General features: G+C 34.6%; 1 protein-coding gene across 2 annotated transcripts in view; it reads left to right on the plus strand.

Annotated features, from left to right (window-relative positions):
• The window catches only part of CEP128 (centrosomal protein 128), a 456203-nt gene that overhangs the window by 161442 nt on the left and 279754 nt on the right, over window positions 1-15007 (plus strand). For both annotated transcript variants that reach the window (XM_030803555.1, XM_004091859.2), the window contains one exon: window positions 3213-3377. In XM_030803555.1, coding sequence (XP_030659415.1) covers window positions 3213-3377 — 165 coding nt within the window. The remainder of the gene's footprint in view (window positions 1-3212; window positions 3378-15007) is intronic.

Below are 15007 nucleotides of genomic sequence, written 5' to 3' on the forward strand. Positions count from 1 at the left end.
TTTGATCTCTTGACCTCACGATCTCCCTGCCTCGGCCTCCCAAAGTGCTGGGATTACAGGCATGAGCCACTGTGCCTGGCCCATTCATTACCTTTTATGCTCTCCAACGTTCCTCATACAAATATAGATTACTGTGCATACTTTTGACTGCTCATTCTCTATCTGAATTGGCCTCCTAGTCTGCAGGAAGAAGAATTCTGCCAAATCCTTTAAGGCCCAATTTTTTACTTCTTTTATGGATCCACTGAAGTTGGAATAAATCTCACCTGAGGTGGGGCTAATCTCTTGGTCTTCTGTGTTTCCATAGGTCTTTATTGGTGCCCCAGGTACAGCACATTTAGGCTGCCTTGTATTTTGGTTTGTTGCGTGTTCATAAGTCTCTAGAGGGACAGGCATTAGATCTAAGCCATTTTGTATCCTCTTATGATGTCTAGCATAATGTTCCAGACATACAGAAGATACTCAGTGGATATAAGTTGAAATGTTGAAAAAGCTAGAAATCAGAGCATTTGCTCCTGACTTGCTCTATGATCTGCTTGGTTTGGATTTCTCCATGTAATGTGGGAAAATTGATTTCCTCATTTTTTTTGAGGAAGTGCTTTGAGTTCATTTGTTGTGAGATGATAACAAAGCTTTAGTAAATTCCCTATGTGTAAAGAATTTAGAGTTTATAAACATTCTGTGGATCTTCTGAAACCTTTGGCCTTTTTTTTTTTTTTTTTTTTTAATTTGAAAGATTGAGATCTGGGAGGCGTGTGGAAGCTATTCCCTAACATGGTATTGAACTTGCTCTAGAGTTGGAAGAATGGCCAGAGATTGTGTGAGCCCAGCAGTTTCCTTTGAAACCAAACAATTTACCCTTAAGGAACAATCCACCACTTCATGCTATTTTATTAATATATCCATACTTTTTACTTATTTATATTAATTAAAATGAGTTGATAGCAAAGGCCATCACAGGAGATGTAATATACTGAATTATGCAAACAATGGAGTTTTAGACAAGTAGCTCTATAAATGTTGTATTTCTGTGTCTTTCAGCTTCATTTTAACTTACTACATTTTTGAGTCTAATAAGCTCTGATAAGCCATCCATATTTTTTCTCTGTACAAATTAATTCTATTTTTTTCCTCCATCTAGAATCACCCCTCTCATACCTATTTTTAAATTTAAATTTAAAATGTCTTAATGACGTGCTGTGTCTGCTATTAATATTTTCAGGATATTGGTCTATTACCTCATTGCAATTTCAACAAAATTATTTTGTAGATCCTTTTTTTGGATTCAGAAGATGCAGGATTGGAGTTCTGTGTTTTTGCCACTTGCTGACCATTTGATCTTGTCAAGTTATTTCACCTTTTTATGCCTCACTGTTAAAATAGGAATAATGTCCTTCTATATCACTGGGTTGTTGTGCACAAACATCACTTTGTAAATTCTGAAATGAAATATAAATGTAATAAAAACCACAACAATAAGTAAGTTGTTAGTCAAGCTTCAGCATTGATGTGCTGATAAATATGCGAAAACAAGCTTCCGGTGGGTGGAAAACCCTTGATTTATAGCATTTGCCAAGTTTGGTGGTTCTGAATACCTCTTTCTTGGCTGATTTCAAGCTACCAAATGAGACATCATTGGAGAGGGGTGAAGTTGGGAAGAGAAGAGCCCAGCTGGCTTTTGACAGTTTCTATGAGCTGGCTGTGGCATACTGCAGACCTTAGGGGGAATTCTTTATATTTACCTATGCTTTTGTTAGGACATAAAGAAAAGTAAAAGCATTCTACTGAAACTTAAAATCATAATTGAACAATTTTCCTGATGAGCAATTTTATTTTGTAAATTTATTTTGGGCTGTGAATATAGGATTGCTCATAAAAAATCAATTTCTTTGTTAATTTAATGTGGCATAAGCTCTTAGGTAAATTTTGTGGGGTAAATAAATAAAGATTTTGTCTAAAACTCACAAAACTTCTTTCTTTCAGGAAACTGTTTCCATTGATTGTGTTCCTATATACCTAATTAAACTCATATAATAAACTTATAAAAGTAAAAGAAACATATATTTTAGGCATTAAAACATATATTTTAAACAGATTAGATGTGATTGCTTACAGACTGTCAGCAACTGGTAGGTGTGTTTTGTTAGCATTTCTAGTTGCACCCAGTTGGTTTTTAAAACCTAATGATATTGTACCTTTTTAGGAGGCAGTGTGGCGTAGTTGAAAGCAGGGACATTAGAAAGAATTCCTGGGTTCAAATCCTGACTGCATTTACTCACTGTGTATCTTTGGGCAAGTGATTAGCTTGCTTTTCTTTCTCATTATTATTGGAATAAGGACAATAATAATACCTTATTTCATTCTCACAGGTTGTTGTGAGGATGAAATGAGGAAAAACTGTACACAGAAAGGTCTTAGAGCGGTGTCCGGCATGTAGTATTTACATTATTGTTATTTTAAAATTCTTTAAGTTCACATACCTGACAAATCTTTCCTGAATTTCCTATACAGAATAGACTATTCCCAAAGTTTAGTTTTTGAAAGCTGATTCTGGTTATACCCTAAATAAAGATCAATAAATAGATATTGTACTACACTACTGATGTTGAAAAAATAACTGGTCAACTTTTTCATATTAAGTTTGTAGTTTCTTGGTTGTTATGCTTCATAATTTTTTTAGCCCTCTAAGAGTAGTATTGATAATGACTTACATAAAAGGTACACAATTATTTCATGGAAACCAGGAGTGAAGTTGAACAGGAATGTTAAGCCCCATCTATAGACGAAGGAACTTATTAGTAATATCTCATAGTATTTGCCTTTTGAGACACTTCTCTAATAATTCCTTCCCCTCTTAGCAGAGCTGGTGTCTCTTTTTTGGATTTCCAAAATATCCAGCTTACACCTTTAATAAGCACTTCTCATTCAGTGTTGTCAAATAGATTGTTGCATCTGACTCTCTTACTATTCACATCTGTTATCTTTAGCATCTAGTCCAGTATCTACCACTTTGTAAATGCTTGGTAAATAGTGATGAGCGATTGAATAAATGCAAAGAACATTTCCTTTATGTTTATTTTAATATTTGTATATGAATGCTTTGAACGAGCTAAAATCTTGCAGTGTTTTTCCATTGATAAAATGTATAATGTGTTTGGTGTATTTTGGCTATGGCTAGTGGACTTTCTCTTTTTTCCTTCTCTTTTTCTCAGGCTGAAAGTTTAGAAGAGAAGAATATGGCTAAAGTTCATCGTGGTCAGCTGGAGAAGTTGAAATCACAGTGTGACAGGCTGACAGAGGAATTAACCCAGAATGAAAATGAGAACAAAAAACTGAAGCTAAAATATCAATATTTGAAGGATCAACTAGAAGAAAGGGTAAAAATATGAGTGAATTCTAATTTCAAATTCTAATTTCAATTTTAATTTCCTCTAGAACATATTTTATATATTAATAAATGATAATTGTAGTCTTTCACAGGAAAGTTGTATTGGTGCCCCCCAAAAAAGACAGTTTTTTAGAATGCTGTGATTTTTATTCTTTCAACCACCCATTCAGCTTCTAATACATTTGAAGTGTAAAAATTTGATTTTAAATTTTTTTCTGTGTCTTAAAATAGAAATTTAGAAATGAAGTAGAAAAAAAAGGAATGATAGTTTATTGAGGATTTACTATAAGTCAGATATTTATGCCAACTGATTTACCTATGTCTACCTATCATTTAATTCTTACAACTCTTTGGGTTAGTGTCTTAGTCTGTTTGAGCTGCTGTAACAGAATGCTATAGACTGGATAGAATAAAAACAACAGAAATTTATTTCTCATGGTTCTGGAGGCTGGGAAGTCCAAGATCAAGGTGCTGGCAGAATCAGTGCCTGGTGAGGGCATGCTTTCTGGTTCACAGATGCTTCTTCTTGCTGTGTCTTCACATAACAGAAGTGGAGAGAGAGCCCTCTGGGGTCTCTTTTATAAGGGCATTAATCCTATTCATAAGGGTTCTACCCTTATGACCTAATCACCTCCCAAATCACCTCCCACCCTCAAATATCATCACATTGGAGATTCGGTTTCAACTATGAATTTTGGGGTACACATTCAGTCTGTAGCAATTAGGTTTTATTGCTCCCTTTCGGTCTGTGACAAAACTGAGGTTCAAATTATCTAATGGTTAAGTGTTCACTTATGTGGTAGGCACTGTAACTATTAATTCTCATAGTAAGAAGGTTGTAACTTTGGTACATCCCCACCAGGCTCACTGTTTTCCTTTGAGTAGATGTGTAAAATTATTGAGTGACTTCATATATCATGTGTTGGATAGAATAATAAATATTTTTAGAAGTCACTACTTTTGAGGTTCTCTTGTGGCAAAAAGTCAGCTAAGAATAGATAACAGAATATTTAAATTTGTTTTCTCTTTCACCCACTTCCTAAAAGGGTTTGAAATTGAAGATAACAGAAGTCAAATGTAAAAAATGACCATCAAAGTATGGTTAATAGGATGAGACAGTATATACATGGGCCAAATAAATGCACGTATGTGCATGATTAGGGTTACTAAAATCTATGATGAAATGAATTAGCACTGGGTGGGTTGTCATAAAACTACTCATAAACTTCTAGGAAGAAGCTTTCTTAGTGCTTTGCTTACATTTCTGCTTTTTGTTGTGTATAAAATGTTGCTACTATTAATATATATAATTAATATATATTAATATATAGAGTACTAAAAAATTACATATAAATATAAAATTAAATATATATATCAATTCTCTAGTAATTGGTAAAGTCAAGGAAATAAAATGTAAGTTAGGAGTTTATGATTAAATGTGCTTGTGTTGCTAAATTTAGGCCTACAGTCTTGAAAACAGCTGTCATTTAGTTCTATGTCGTGCTTTGTTTTGTGTCTAATGTTCACATGTATTTAATGTATCTATTGGCAGGTTGTAGTTCTAGTGATAATGCTAAATTTTTCAACCTTTTCATAATAAAATTCTAATTTATGAAATTATGAAGTTAGCCAGAAGATTGCATTAATGTGTTTTACATTTCCATAGCTGCATTTAAGAAATAGTGGTGAAAAATTTGATATGTTGAAAATGTCAGCTGGGCATGGTAGCCCATGCCTTTAATCCCAGCAGTTTGAGAGGCTGAGGTGGGCGGATCACTTGAGGTTAGAAGTACGAGACCAGCCTGGCCAATGTGGTGAAGCCCTGTCTCTGCTAAAAATACAAAAATTAGCCAGGTGCGGTGGCGAGCACCTGTAATCCCAGCTACTCAGGTGGCTGAGGCAGGAGAATCACTTGAACCCCGGGGGGCGGAGGTTGCAGTGAGCCGAGATCGTGCCACTGCACTCCAGCCTGGGCAACAGAGTGAGACTCCATCTCAAAAAAAATAAGAAAATAAAAAAATAAATACATGGTGCTTCACAGATTCTGTTTATGATATTTCAGATGCATGTGTTATTACACATTCATATAAGTGGAGCATTCACTTTAGAACAGAGCTTGAAGAATTAATGATTTTATTTTAATATTGCTATGTATTGAGCATCTGCTATCTGGCAGGCATTGTGCTGGATGTTGAGGATAGGACAGAGATAAGATACAGGTTTGTTGTTGGCTAACACATAGTGGGATTTTTAAAAACAAAATCTCTTTCAGTTGTTAAAACTATGTAGTCAAGTCCTGATAATGGGTGCTAATGCAGAGAAAAGATGGTCTCTGTATCCTAAAATGGCATATAATCTTAAAGATACACATGCAAACATGCTTACATATATGTAGTTTATATGCTTTCTAATCTTTAATATTTAGTTTTCATATACATGATTGCTATGTACTTTAGGTTAATTTAGCTGTTCGTGTTGATCCATTTATAGTTAGCTATGAATCAAAATTTTGTTGGATTGAGCCAACTACAGATACGGACTTTCTCTTTGAGAGATAGTATAGCAATAATGATTATGGGTAAAACTTTGAATTCTTTTCTATGTGGCTGTAGGCAAGTTATTTAAAACTCAAAGCCTCAGTTTTATCATCCTTTAAATGGGCATAATAATACCTTTATTAGGATTAGGTGTGAAAATGTATGTAAAGTGCTTGGCATGATATCTGGTATCTAATAAGATATCATTTAATGGTAGCTGCCATTATTTTGTTATTGTTATGTTTCCAAATATATGCTGACTACTGGTTCAACCAAGCAGTCAACCAGTTGGCCTATATGAAATGACTGCCTGTAGGGTCAGCCTAATGATGTGTTAGTAATAAAAATAATGTGCCTATGATTTACCTAATCGTAAAGCCACAGAACTTAGCTGATTAGAAGTTTAGAACCAGACTACATTGAATCATTTGAAACAGAGGAGGCACACATGTGAAAAGAGCTGGCCGGTTCATCAGCAAGTGATATTGAAGGCACATGTGTTAAGCAAACCAAACAGGTGGCACTTTTATAATTATGCTTGAAATTTGAGGAGACGAATTACACCTTGGTCATATTTCCATCTCCAAGACCAGGCACAGAGCCTGACACATAGTAGGTAATTTGTAAGTAAATTATGGACAAAGAGGTAAGTGTTTACACACACATACACACACACACACATATGTATATATGTAAAGAAATATGAATACACATACACATGTATAAGGTGGCCAGTCTGGGGCAGATAAAAGCAAGAAAATGAAATAAAAATATGTTTTCAATGAAGGAAAACCCAGTGACTAGTAGCCTGAAGATTACAATGTAAGCAATGCAATGAATTTGATAAATGAGGCCTTTGGGTTGAAGGGACAGCTCTACTACAATCAAAAGGGGTGGGCGCTTTCTAATTTGCTTAACAAAGTGGTATTTTTGCATGCCCATCCTCAACGTCAATGTGTGATGTTACTGAGGCTACCAATACACACAGCCTTTTTTTTTAAAGCCTTGCTGTTATTTTGACTGTGTGGTTTTAGATTGTGTTTCTTGTCATGTTATTATTACGTGGTAAGCTAAGAAGTATTAAAACTGCTTCAAAATTCATGTAAATCATTAGCACCAGTGGTAGCATTAATCAGTGGTAGAACACTGCCGTTGCCAAATATCCACAGAATAACTGACTTTAGCATATTTTCCTCATGTATTCAGTGGTGATATGTGGTATTAAAATGCATTTTTTTCCCACATCTGATTTTGCTTTATCAAATGTTATTTTTCTGTTTTACATGACAAAGAGAACAAGTGTTATGCAACGCACAGATTTTTACGTATTCATTTGGTACTTTTATTACTAGCTTCTAACCAAGGCAAAAAAGCTACCCTGAAATATTATAGAAAGAATTTTCTCCCATCCCTAGTGTCATTAAAATTTATTGTTCCTTTTGCTTACATTTTACGGTGAAATATTCGATTCTTCTTTTGTTTCAGAAGAATCTTATTGATATTAATCTTTTGATTTTCATGACATTTACCTGTTTATTCTACCAGAAATATATTTTTATTAGTTTCACTGGAATCTGTTAATCAACAAGTGTTAGTGCATAATTGAATCATTTTTGCTCAGCCAGTCAGCATTAAAGTTTACGTAATGAAGGTTTTAAATGCCTGATCTATATGGATCTGCACCTGATGTAATTAAAAAAAATTCGTTTGCAAATAGTTATGAGTTTATAAATGACATCAGCTATCTTTGTAAAGTCAGGTAGTTTGGTAGTAGATATATTTTAAAAAATTGATTTTAATTTTGAGCATGTTTGTATATTTTTAAAATAGCTGATACTGAAAATCAACATTATTTTATAAATTATTATAAAATATAAAATAATTTTATTTTATATTTTATATAAATTAAATGATTTTATATTTTAAATTAAATTATTTTATATAAATTTATCTTTTATATAAATTTATAAAATTATAAATTATAAATTATTCTTTTTATACTACATATGTTTTCTTCATCCTTATGTTTTATAAATGTGGCTGTTTTATCAAAGAATATATACAATATTTTGTGCAGATGTATTTATATACAATGAGAAAAATTTGTAAAGAAAATGATAGCAATATTATGAGATTGTTTTCCTAAGTCTAACACAAACATCATAAAGACATTTGTTTTCCAGTATTAGTGAAGGAATAATTTAATTTTACTGATGATTTTCATTTTATATATACAAGAATCTGAGAAATTATAGGTATATAGAATATCTTGTTCTTGGATATTCTAGGCAGAATTATAAGAATATGCTTCTTGTTACTAGGTACCCAAACCAGGAGGAATTCAGAGATTCCTGCCACCTTCATTTTACTTTTCCCCTTTAATCCACCCATAGTCACCTCCGTACATGGAGTTTCCTCTGTTACAAAAGATGCCGTCTTATGCCTTTAGTTAGCTAGCCTTGACAATGTTGCAAGATTCTTCAGGAGTTTTTCAGTTTTTCTGCCCCTGAAAAATCTATGTATTAGCTTTTGTTTAACAAGCATTGTCTCAGAGTTTATACGGTAGCACTGGACTACTGAGACAAAGCTGGTAATGAGACAAGAGAGTTCCCTTACCCCCCTCGCAGGACGTGCGACAGGGGTGAGGCTTGTCTGTTGGGCTGCCATGTGCGCTGAAACCTCTTATGGGAGGGGGAGCACACAGATGGGCAGGTGCAGGAGTTGGGGCAAGTACCTCTGGGATCCAGCCCCACAGTAGCATCCAGGCGTAGGTGTCTGTGACTCCTGAGGCCCTAGTAGGCATGTGTCACAGTGCGCTCTTTTAGCCTTGTCATCTGCAGATGGCTTAAGTGTTAAACAGCTCAGTGCTTGCTTGGTACCCAGGTCCTGTCAGGCATCCAGGAAGAATCTATTCATGCATGGACTTGAAGGATGACTGGAGGGTTTTATTGAGTGATGGAGGTGACTGTCAGCAGGATGGATGGGGAGCTGGAGGGGGGATGGAGTGGGAAAATGATCTTCCCCTGGAGTTTGGCCATCCAGCAGCCAATCTCCTCTCCAACTGTCCCCATTGTAACTCCTCTTGATGTTCAGACTCTCCGCTCTTTTGTCTATCACCCCATTCTGCTATTCTTCTGCCCTTCTGTTCATCTTCTTTTCTGCTCATGGAGCCAGGGGTTTGGGGTTTATACGGGTACCGGATAGAGGGATGGGTGGGCCAAAAGGCACCTTTTGGGCACAAAAACAGGAATTTTTGTTCTCATTTAGGGCCATGGGTTTCCAGCCTTGAGGGTGCAGCCTTTGCTGGGTAGCTGCCCTCTTCTACCCTGTATTTCCATGTGTACTGTCCATATCAGTAATTCCAAAGAAACATTTGGTATCAGTGTTAAAGTTTATAAGAATTTTAAACAGAAGGTCAGCTTAAACATAATCTTAAACAGAAGGTCAGCTCCCAATACATTGTTTTATAGATGAGGTTCTGGCCCAAAGAGTTAACTGACTTACCTAAGAGCTCGCAGCTATCCTTGGGTAGAAATGGAAATAGGACTCAGGGTTACCAGTCCTATTCTTTCCATTGATCAGAATCCGTAAGAACCATTTCTGGCCAGTGTTAATTGGAGACACTCAGCTATCTCATTTAATACTTCCTTATTTCAATAGCTATGCTAGTTCTCTTTAGAGGACCTTATTTTCTGCTATTAATTCTTTCAGAAGATGAGAAAAACTTCAATGAAACAATTAAGAGATGCTTTAAGATCACAAATTATGAGACATCTAAGGCTATAGCAATTGATAGGAACTTGTGTTGAATAGATCAGGATGCATAGAAATGCATTTTTGTTCCTTCCCATGAAAAGATTTATTTAAGTCATCTATAAAGTGACACTTAGTAACATTTTAAAGCTGTCATTATGTTGGATAAAAACACTTGAAATCGTTTTCTTACACAACATATGGATCTTTAAAAAATGGTAATTATAATTCACATTTGCAAGTGTATTTATGGTGCCCATTTCTACAGATGGTAGAAACTGAAGTTGAGAGAATATAGTGACTTGCTCAACATTGCATAGAAACATGGTAGAAACAGGATATGAGCATACAGTCCTTGTATTCTTCTCCTTTATTTATTGCCAGCAAAATGACTCTCTTTTCATTGAACTCTTAGCATTGAATTTAAATTTAGGGTTATAGCATTCAACAAATTACCATATACTCTTTTATTTTGTGGTCTCACAAATTTTGGAATGTGAGTCATCAATGATTTTGTTAGAAAAATCTAATTAAAACCTGAACTTTCCGCATAAAAGATATCTGTGAGAGGAAAAAGTGAATCAGTGTTTTTAAACTGTGTGTTTCAGTTCTAATTTAACCATCTGTTTAGGATTGCTATTTTTTGATGATTGGGAAAAATATATATGATTTTCAGATGTCTGTTTTATGAAGTATTCATTACTTTGCAAAGTCACATTGTCACATTTTTGACTAAGAGGTATTTGATGGTAGCAGGCAGATTTTCTGACTTCAGATTTTTGTAGAGAAATCAGAAAAATAGAAGCAAATGAGCCATTGACTTCTAGCATTTACTTTAATGTTTACACTTTAGGCCATTTTTAGGCAGCTTGTGGTCTTTTTTTTGGTGCTACAGATATTTTAAGTTGTGTGAGTAGAATAAAGTAGTCACCACACATTAATTTAGAAGCAAATTTAAACCAGATACTCTAAGTAAACACTAACTAGGATGTTATGAGTAATTTCCTGCTAGATTCTCATCTTCTTAATAAAAACAATAATAAAAATAATAAAATGTTTGAAGGCAAATGATCCATTTTTAGGAGTTTTCATTTAAGTATGTTTAATTGAATCACATGTAGCCATTAAGCCCAGAGTACTCCTTGACTTTTACAGAGAATAGGCTGAAATAACAGAGTGCTTCCCATTTATGAAATGTAATACCAGATGTTAAGAAAACAGTTTAGAGTGCAAAAATGAAGTGAATATACAATGGGAAGGGAGAGGATGCATTTATATGTGCAGCTGGGGCAAAGAGAAGGGAAAAAAATAAAGGTAGATAGAAGTACTTCTGGTTTCTACTTTCTGAATTAGAACACAGCTATGATGAAGCCATTTTGAAATTACTCAATTGGCAATGACTTTCCTACCAACTATTTACAATCAAAGAGGTTGATTTTAAGTGAATTACAGGAGTAAAGTCAAAGTTTACCAGTTGTACCCACTCCTGACTTGGACTTGATTGAGAGGCCTGCTATTAAATCCTTAACTCACTGAGGGGTTGATAACTGCAAGGGTCTAGAGGAGAAAGCAAACATGTTCTGCACTTTGCATTAAAATCCTTTACTATTAGCTTGATTTCATTTACTTCCACAGTTGTGAGTGATCCCCGTAGTGTGGGTATCAGGCTAAATAATGGTGTATACCATTGGTTGAGGTGAAAAAAAGCCAATGGAATAGGCAACATGAAAGTTCTGTATCACATCTGTTTCAGTTAAGCAGTCTTAGCTGGCTTTGGTTGACCCTAAAAGGGAACATAGAGTGAATGTCTGGGTTTGTTTTTGTTGAGTTTTTCTTTCATCAGCATTTAAATTGTTTATTGACTCAATTCATTTTGTTGTTTAATGTTGAACAAGCGATAATCAATAAATTTTAGGAAAAACACCTACAAGGTGCTTGTTATATACAGGTTATTTTATATGGACATTCATTTTTAGGTTTAAAAAATATTCTTTCATAAGAATAAAACTCAGTATTAGTGATAGACTAGATTAAGAGAATGTGGCACATATACACCATGGAATACTATGCAGCCATAAAAAAGGATGAGTTCATGTCCTTTTGTAGGGACATGGATGAAGCTGGAAACCATCATTCTCAGCAAACTATTGCAAGGACAAAAAACCAAACACCGCATGTTCTCACTCATAGGTGGGAATTGAACAATGGGAACGTCACACACCGGGGCCTGTCGTGGGGTGGGGGGAATAGGGAGGGACAGCATTAGGAGATATACCTAATGTAAATGATGAGTTAATGGGTACAGCACACCAACATGGCACATGTGTGCATGGGTAACAAACCTGCACATTGTGCACATGTGCCCTAGAACTTAAAGTATAATTTAAAAAACTCAGAATAAAATTCAGTATCCTTTAAGAAAAAAAAGGAGAGGAAGAAATCTTGATGGTTACTGAAGACACTGTAACCTTATAAACATTTCTCTCAAGATGAATGATAATTTTTTTCTTTTGAAAATTAAACAATGTTCGTTCCAAATGCATAATTTGAAACTCTAGTTGTTTGTTCCCTTGTCCATATTTCAGAAATAGAAATGCATCAAAATTGGCTGATTTTTAAATTATGGATGTTATTTCTATTTCCAGGCGTTTGTCTTGAGAGAAATATGTAATAAGAATAAAACTTAATGAATGCATAAAGTATCATTTAGATGGTATTTGTTATTTCAACTTTGAATATTAATTTCTAGGAACGTATCCAATACATATCCTAACACGTTTTGATTATGCTGTTAATCGTCTTTGTATTGCTCAATACTTTCCTAGAAAAAGACAATGAAAAGCCTGAGGCAGAATAATTTCTTTAAATGTGGTTAAAAGTTTGAATTAGAATTTCCATTTTTTTGATTCTCGTTTATGGAAACAAACTTTTGTAAGCCTGCCTAAGACCAGGTTATAGATTGGAAAGTCTTTCACACCCAAGTTTTAACCTGCATCAAAGCTTAAAACCAGTGTTTCGATATGCCATCCCGTTTTTCTATTAGCTCCATTGTTTTACTAAGGCTCTTCCATACTCTTAACACGCTATTAATCATAACTTCTTCCCCTCTTTTGGAGGAAATAGTAAGACGCAATCCTCTACTTATCAGAGGAGAAGGAAGAGAGTGTATCTAACCAACAAAATGGTAGCATTTTTGTTTTAGAAACCAACCTTGGAGTAGAAATCACAGTGTTCCTTTGCTTGTTAAATACATGTAAAGAATCAGCTCATTCTCTCACACATGGACACGTATTTAGTTCATCAGCTGATCTTATTGACTCTACTTTAAAATTGATTCTGCATCTGAATACTTCTTACCACTTCCAGGGCTCTCACTATTGTGATACCGTCTTGTCTTGATAGTTACAATAGCCTGCTACTGACAAGATGATTGTCCTCAATGAATTAGATAATTAACTGTGGAAACAAAAGAGAACTAACTTACTGTAGCACAAGAAGTTATTTGAGTTCAGAGATTAAAATTTTTTCTTGTTTATGATTTTTAAAACTTGTTGTATTGTTGGTTGTATGCTTGACATATTTAATATGCTAAAAAAATGCTTGTCAATGAGTAGAACATAAAAGCTTATTTATGTTTCAGCAAGATTTATCAAATGACTGCTATGTGAGACAGTCTAGTAGGGGCTGGGATATGTAAATAAAGAAGAATAAGATCTTCACATTAGAGGTACTCACAGTCTGATGAGGAGACAGACTTAGAAGACACACAGAGTAGTGAGTGGTAGACCAGAAATTTTTTAAAGAGATTATAGATTGCAAAGCCTTTCATACCTGTTTTGACCTGCATCAAATCATATGGCCAGTGTTTCCATTTGCCATTCCTTTTTTCTATTAGCTCTATTGTTTTACTAAGGCTCTCACATGCTCTTAATGCACTATTAATCATAACTTCTTATGGTAGCACAGAGAAGGGGCACCTAATATTCCTGTGCAAGAACTCAGGTAATATTTCATTGTTCTAACAACCATGTGGGTGAGGAAGGAGGGGTGTGTTACTGGACTTTTATAATGAGTTAGGAATTCACCTTCCTTTTCCTGTATATTCCTGAGAAGAGTTGGTTTCCCAGAGGGCAAATGATATATGTAGGGTAAATCCATGGAGATTTTTCAAACTCATCTGAACCCTTGATTTTAGAGTTATTTTTGCTTTGTCTTGTTTATTTTTTGATATCAGTCTAGATATTTCATATATAGACAAGTTTTGAGTTTAAAGAGCTCTCCATTATGTAAAAATCTAGTTTTAAGAAGTAAGCTTGAAAAAAGTGGTTATGATGTGACCAGCACTCGATGTGTTATTTTTTCTTTTTTGGCCATTTTGTAAGACAGTTGAAACTGCTGTGTGATAATTTTCCAGCTTAAATTATTTCCAAGTTTCCTATAGTATCCATCGCAGATATCTTCTCTTTTAGTTGCCCTTGTAGTTTCTGCCCTGATTGACATTTTATGTTGTATCCTAACTTCTTTGCAGCTGAGTCAACTGTTGGTATAAGAATGTGAGCCTTCTTTAGAGAGTCAGATAAATGGCTTCCAGACAGATCCAATTTTTGTTCAGGATAGTTTCATAATTTGCCTTGTAATGCTAGTGTCCTGGATTTAAAGCTTAGGCATAACAGTTATCTTGAGTTATGAAAATATTCTTCCTCAAAACTTTTTAGGGGATGTGTGCATGTCGATAGTTTCAACAAGTTGTATTTCCAGTAACTTTGCTTAAATTGCATTAGTTTTTATTTCAGCCTTTAATATTATTTGATTTCTCTCTTTCTCTACCTTTTATCCTATCTCCCCCTACCCTTTGTTGACGTATGTAAAGATGGCCTTGGGACTGAAATATTGTCACATTTGCTGACTCAAGTTAGTTTTCAGTGAAGGAAAACCATTACCTTTGTAAATGAATGATTTATTTAGTCATGTCATTGTACTTTATTTAACGTAATATTTCTGTTTAAGGTGTTTGATGAACTATTTTTACTTCATGTAATAGCCATATTCTAAATAAAGTGGCATTTCGGGAACTCTTAAGACATTGAAGGAATCTCATAACCTTTTACCAAAGAGATACTATTTTGGACATGCTCTTGTGTTATTGAAGCTTTTATATGTCTGATAAGATCTGTCTCCTTATAATCGTTAGAGCCTCTGGGAAAGTGAATGCTCTGAGTTGTAAAGAGCATGCTGAAACATAAATCTATAATTACAACAGCATTTCTTATCTTTTGAATTATAGGACAGTTCATCAAACCAGTCAACAGTGTGTGTGTGTGTTTATCAT

The sequence above is a fragment of the Nomascus leucogenys genome, chromosome 22a, assembly GCF_006542625.1.
Source record: "Nomascus leucogenys isolate Asia chromosome 22a, Asia_NLE_v1, whole genome shotgun sequence".
NCBI lineage: Eukaryota > Metazoa > Chordata > Mammalia > Primates > Hylobatidae > Nomascus > Nomascus leucogenys.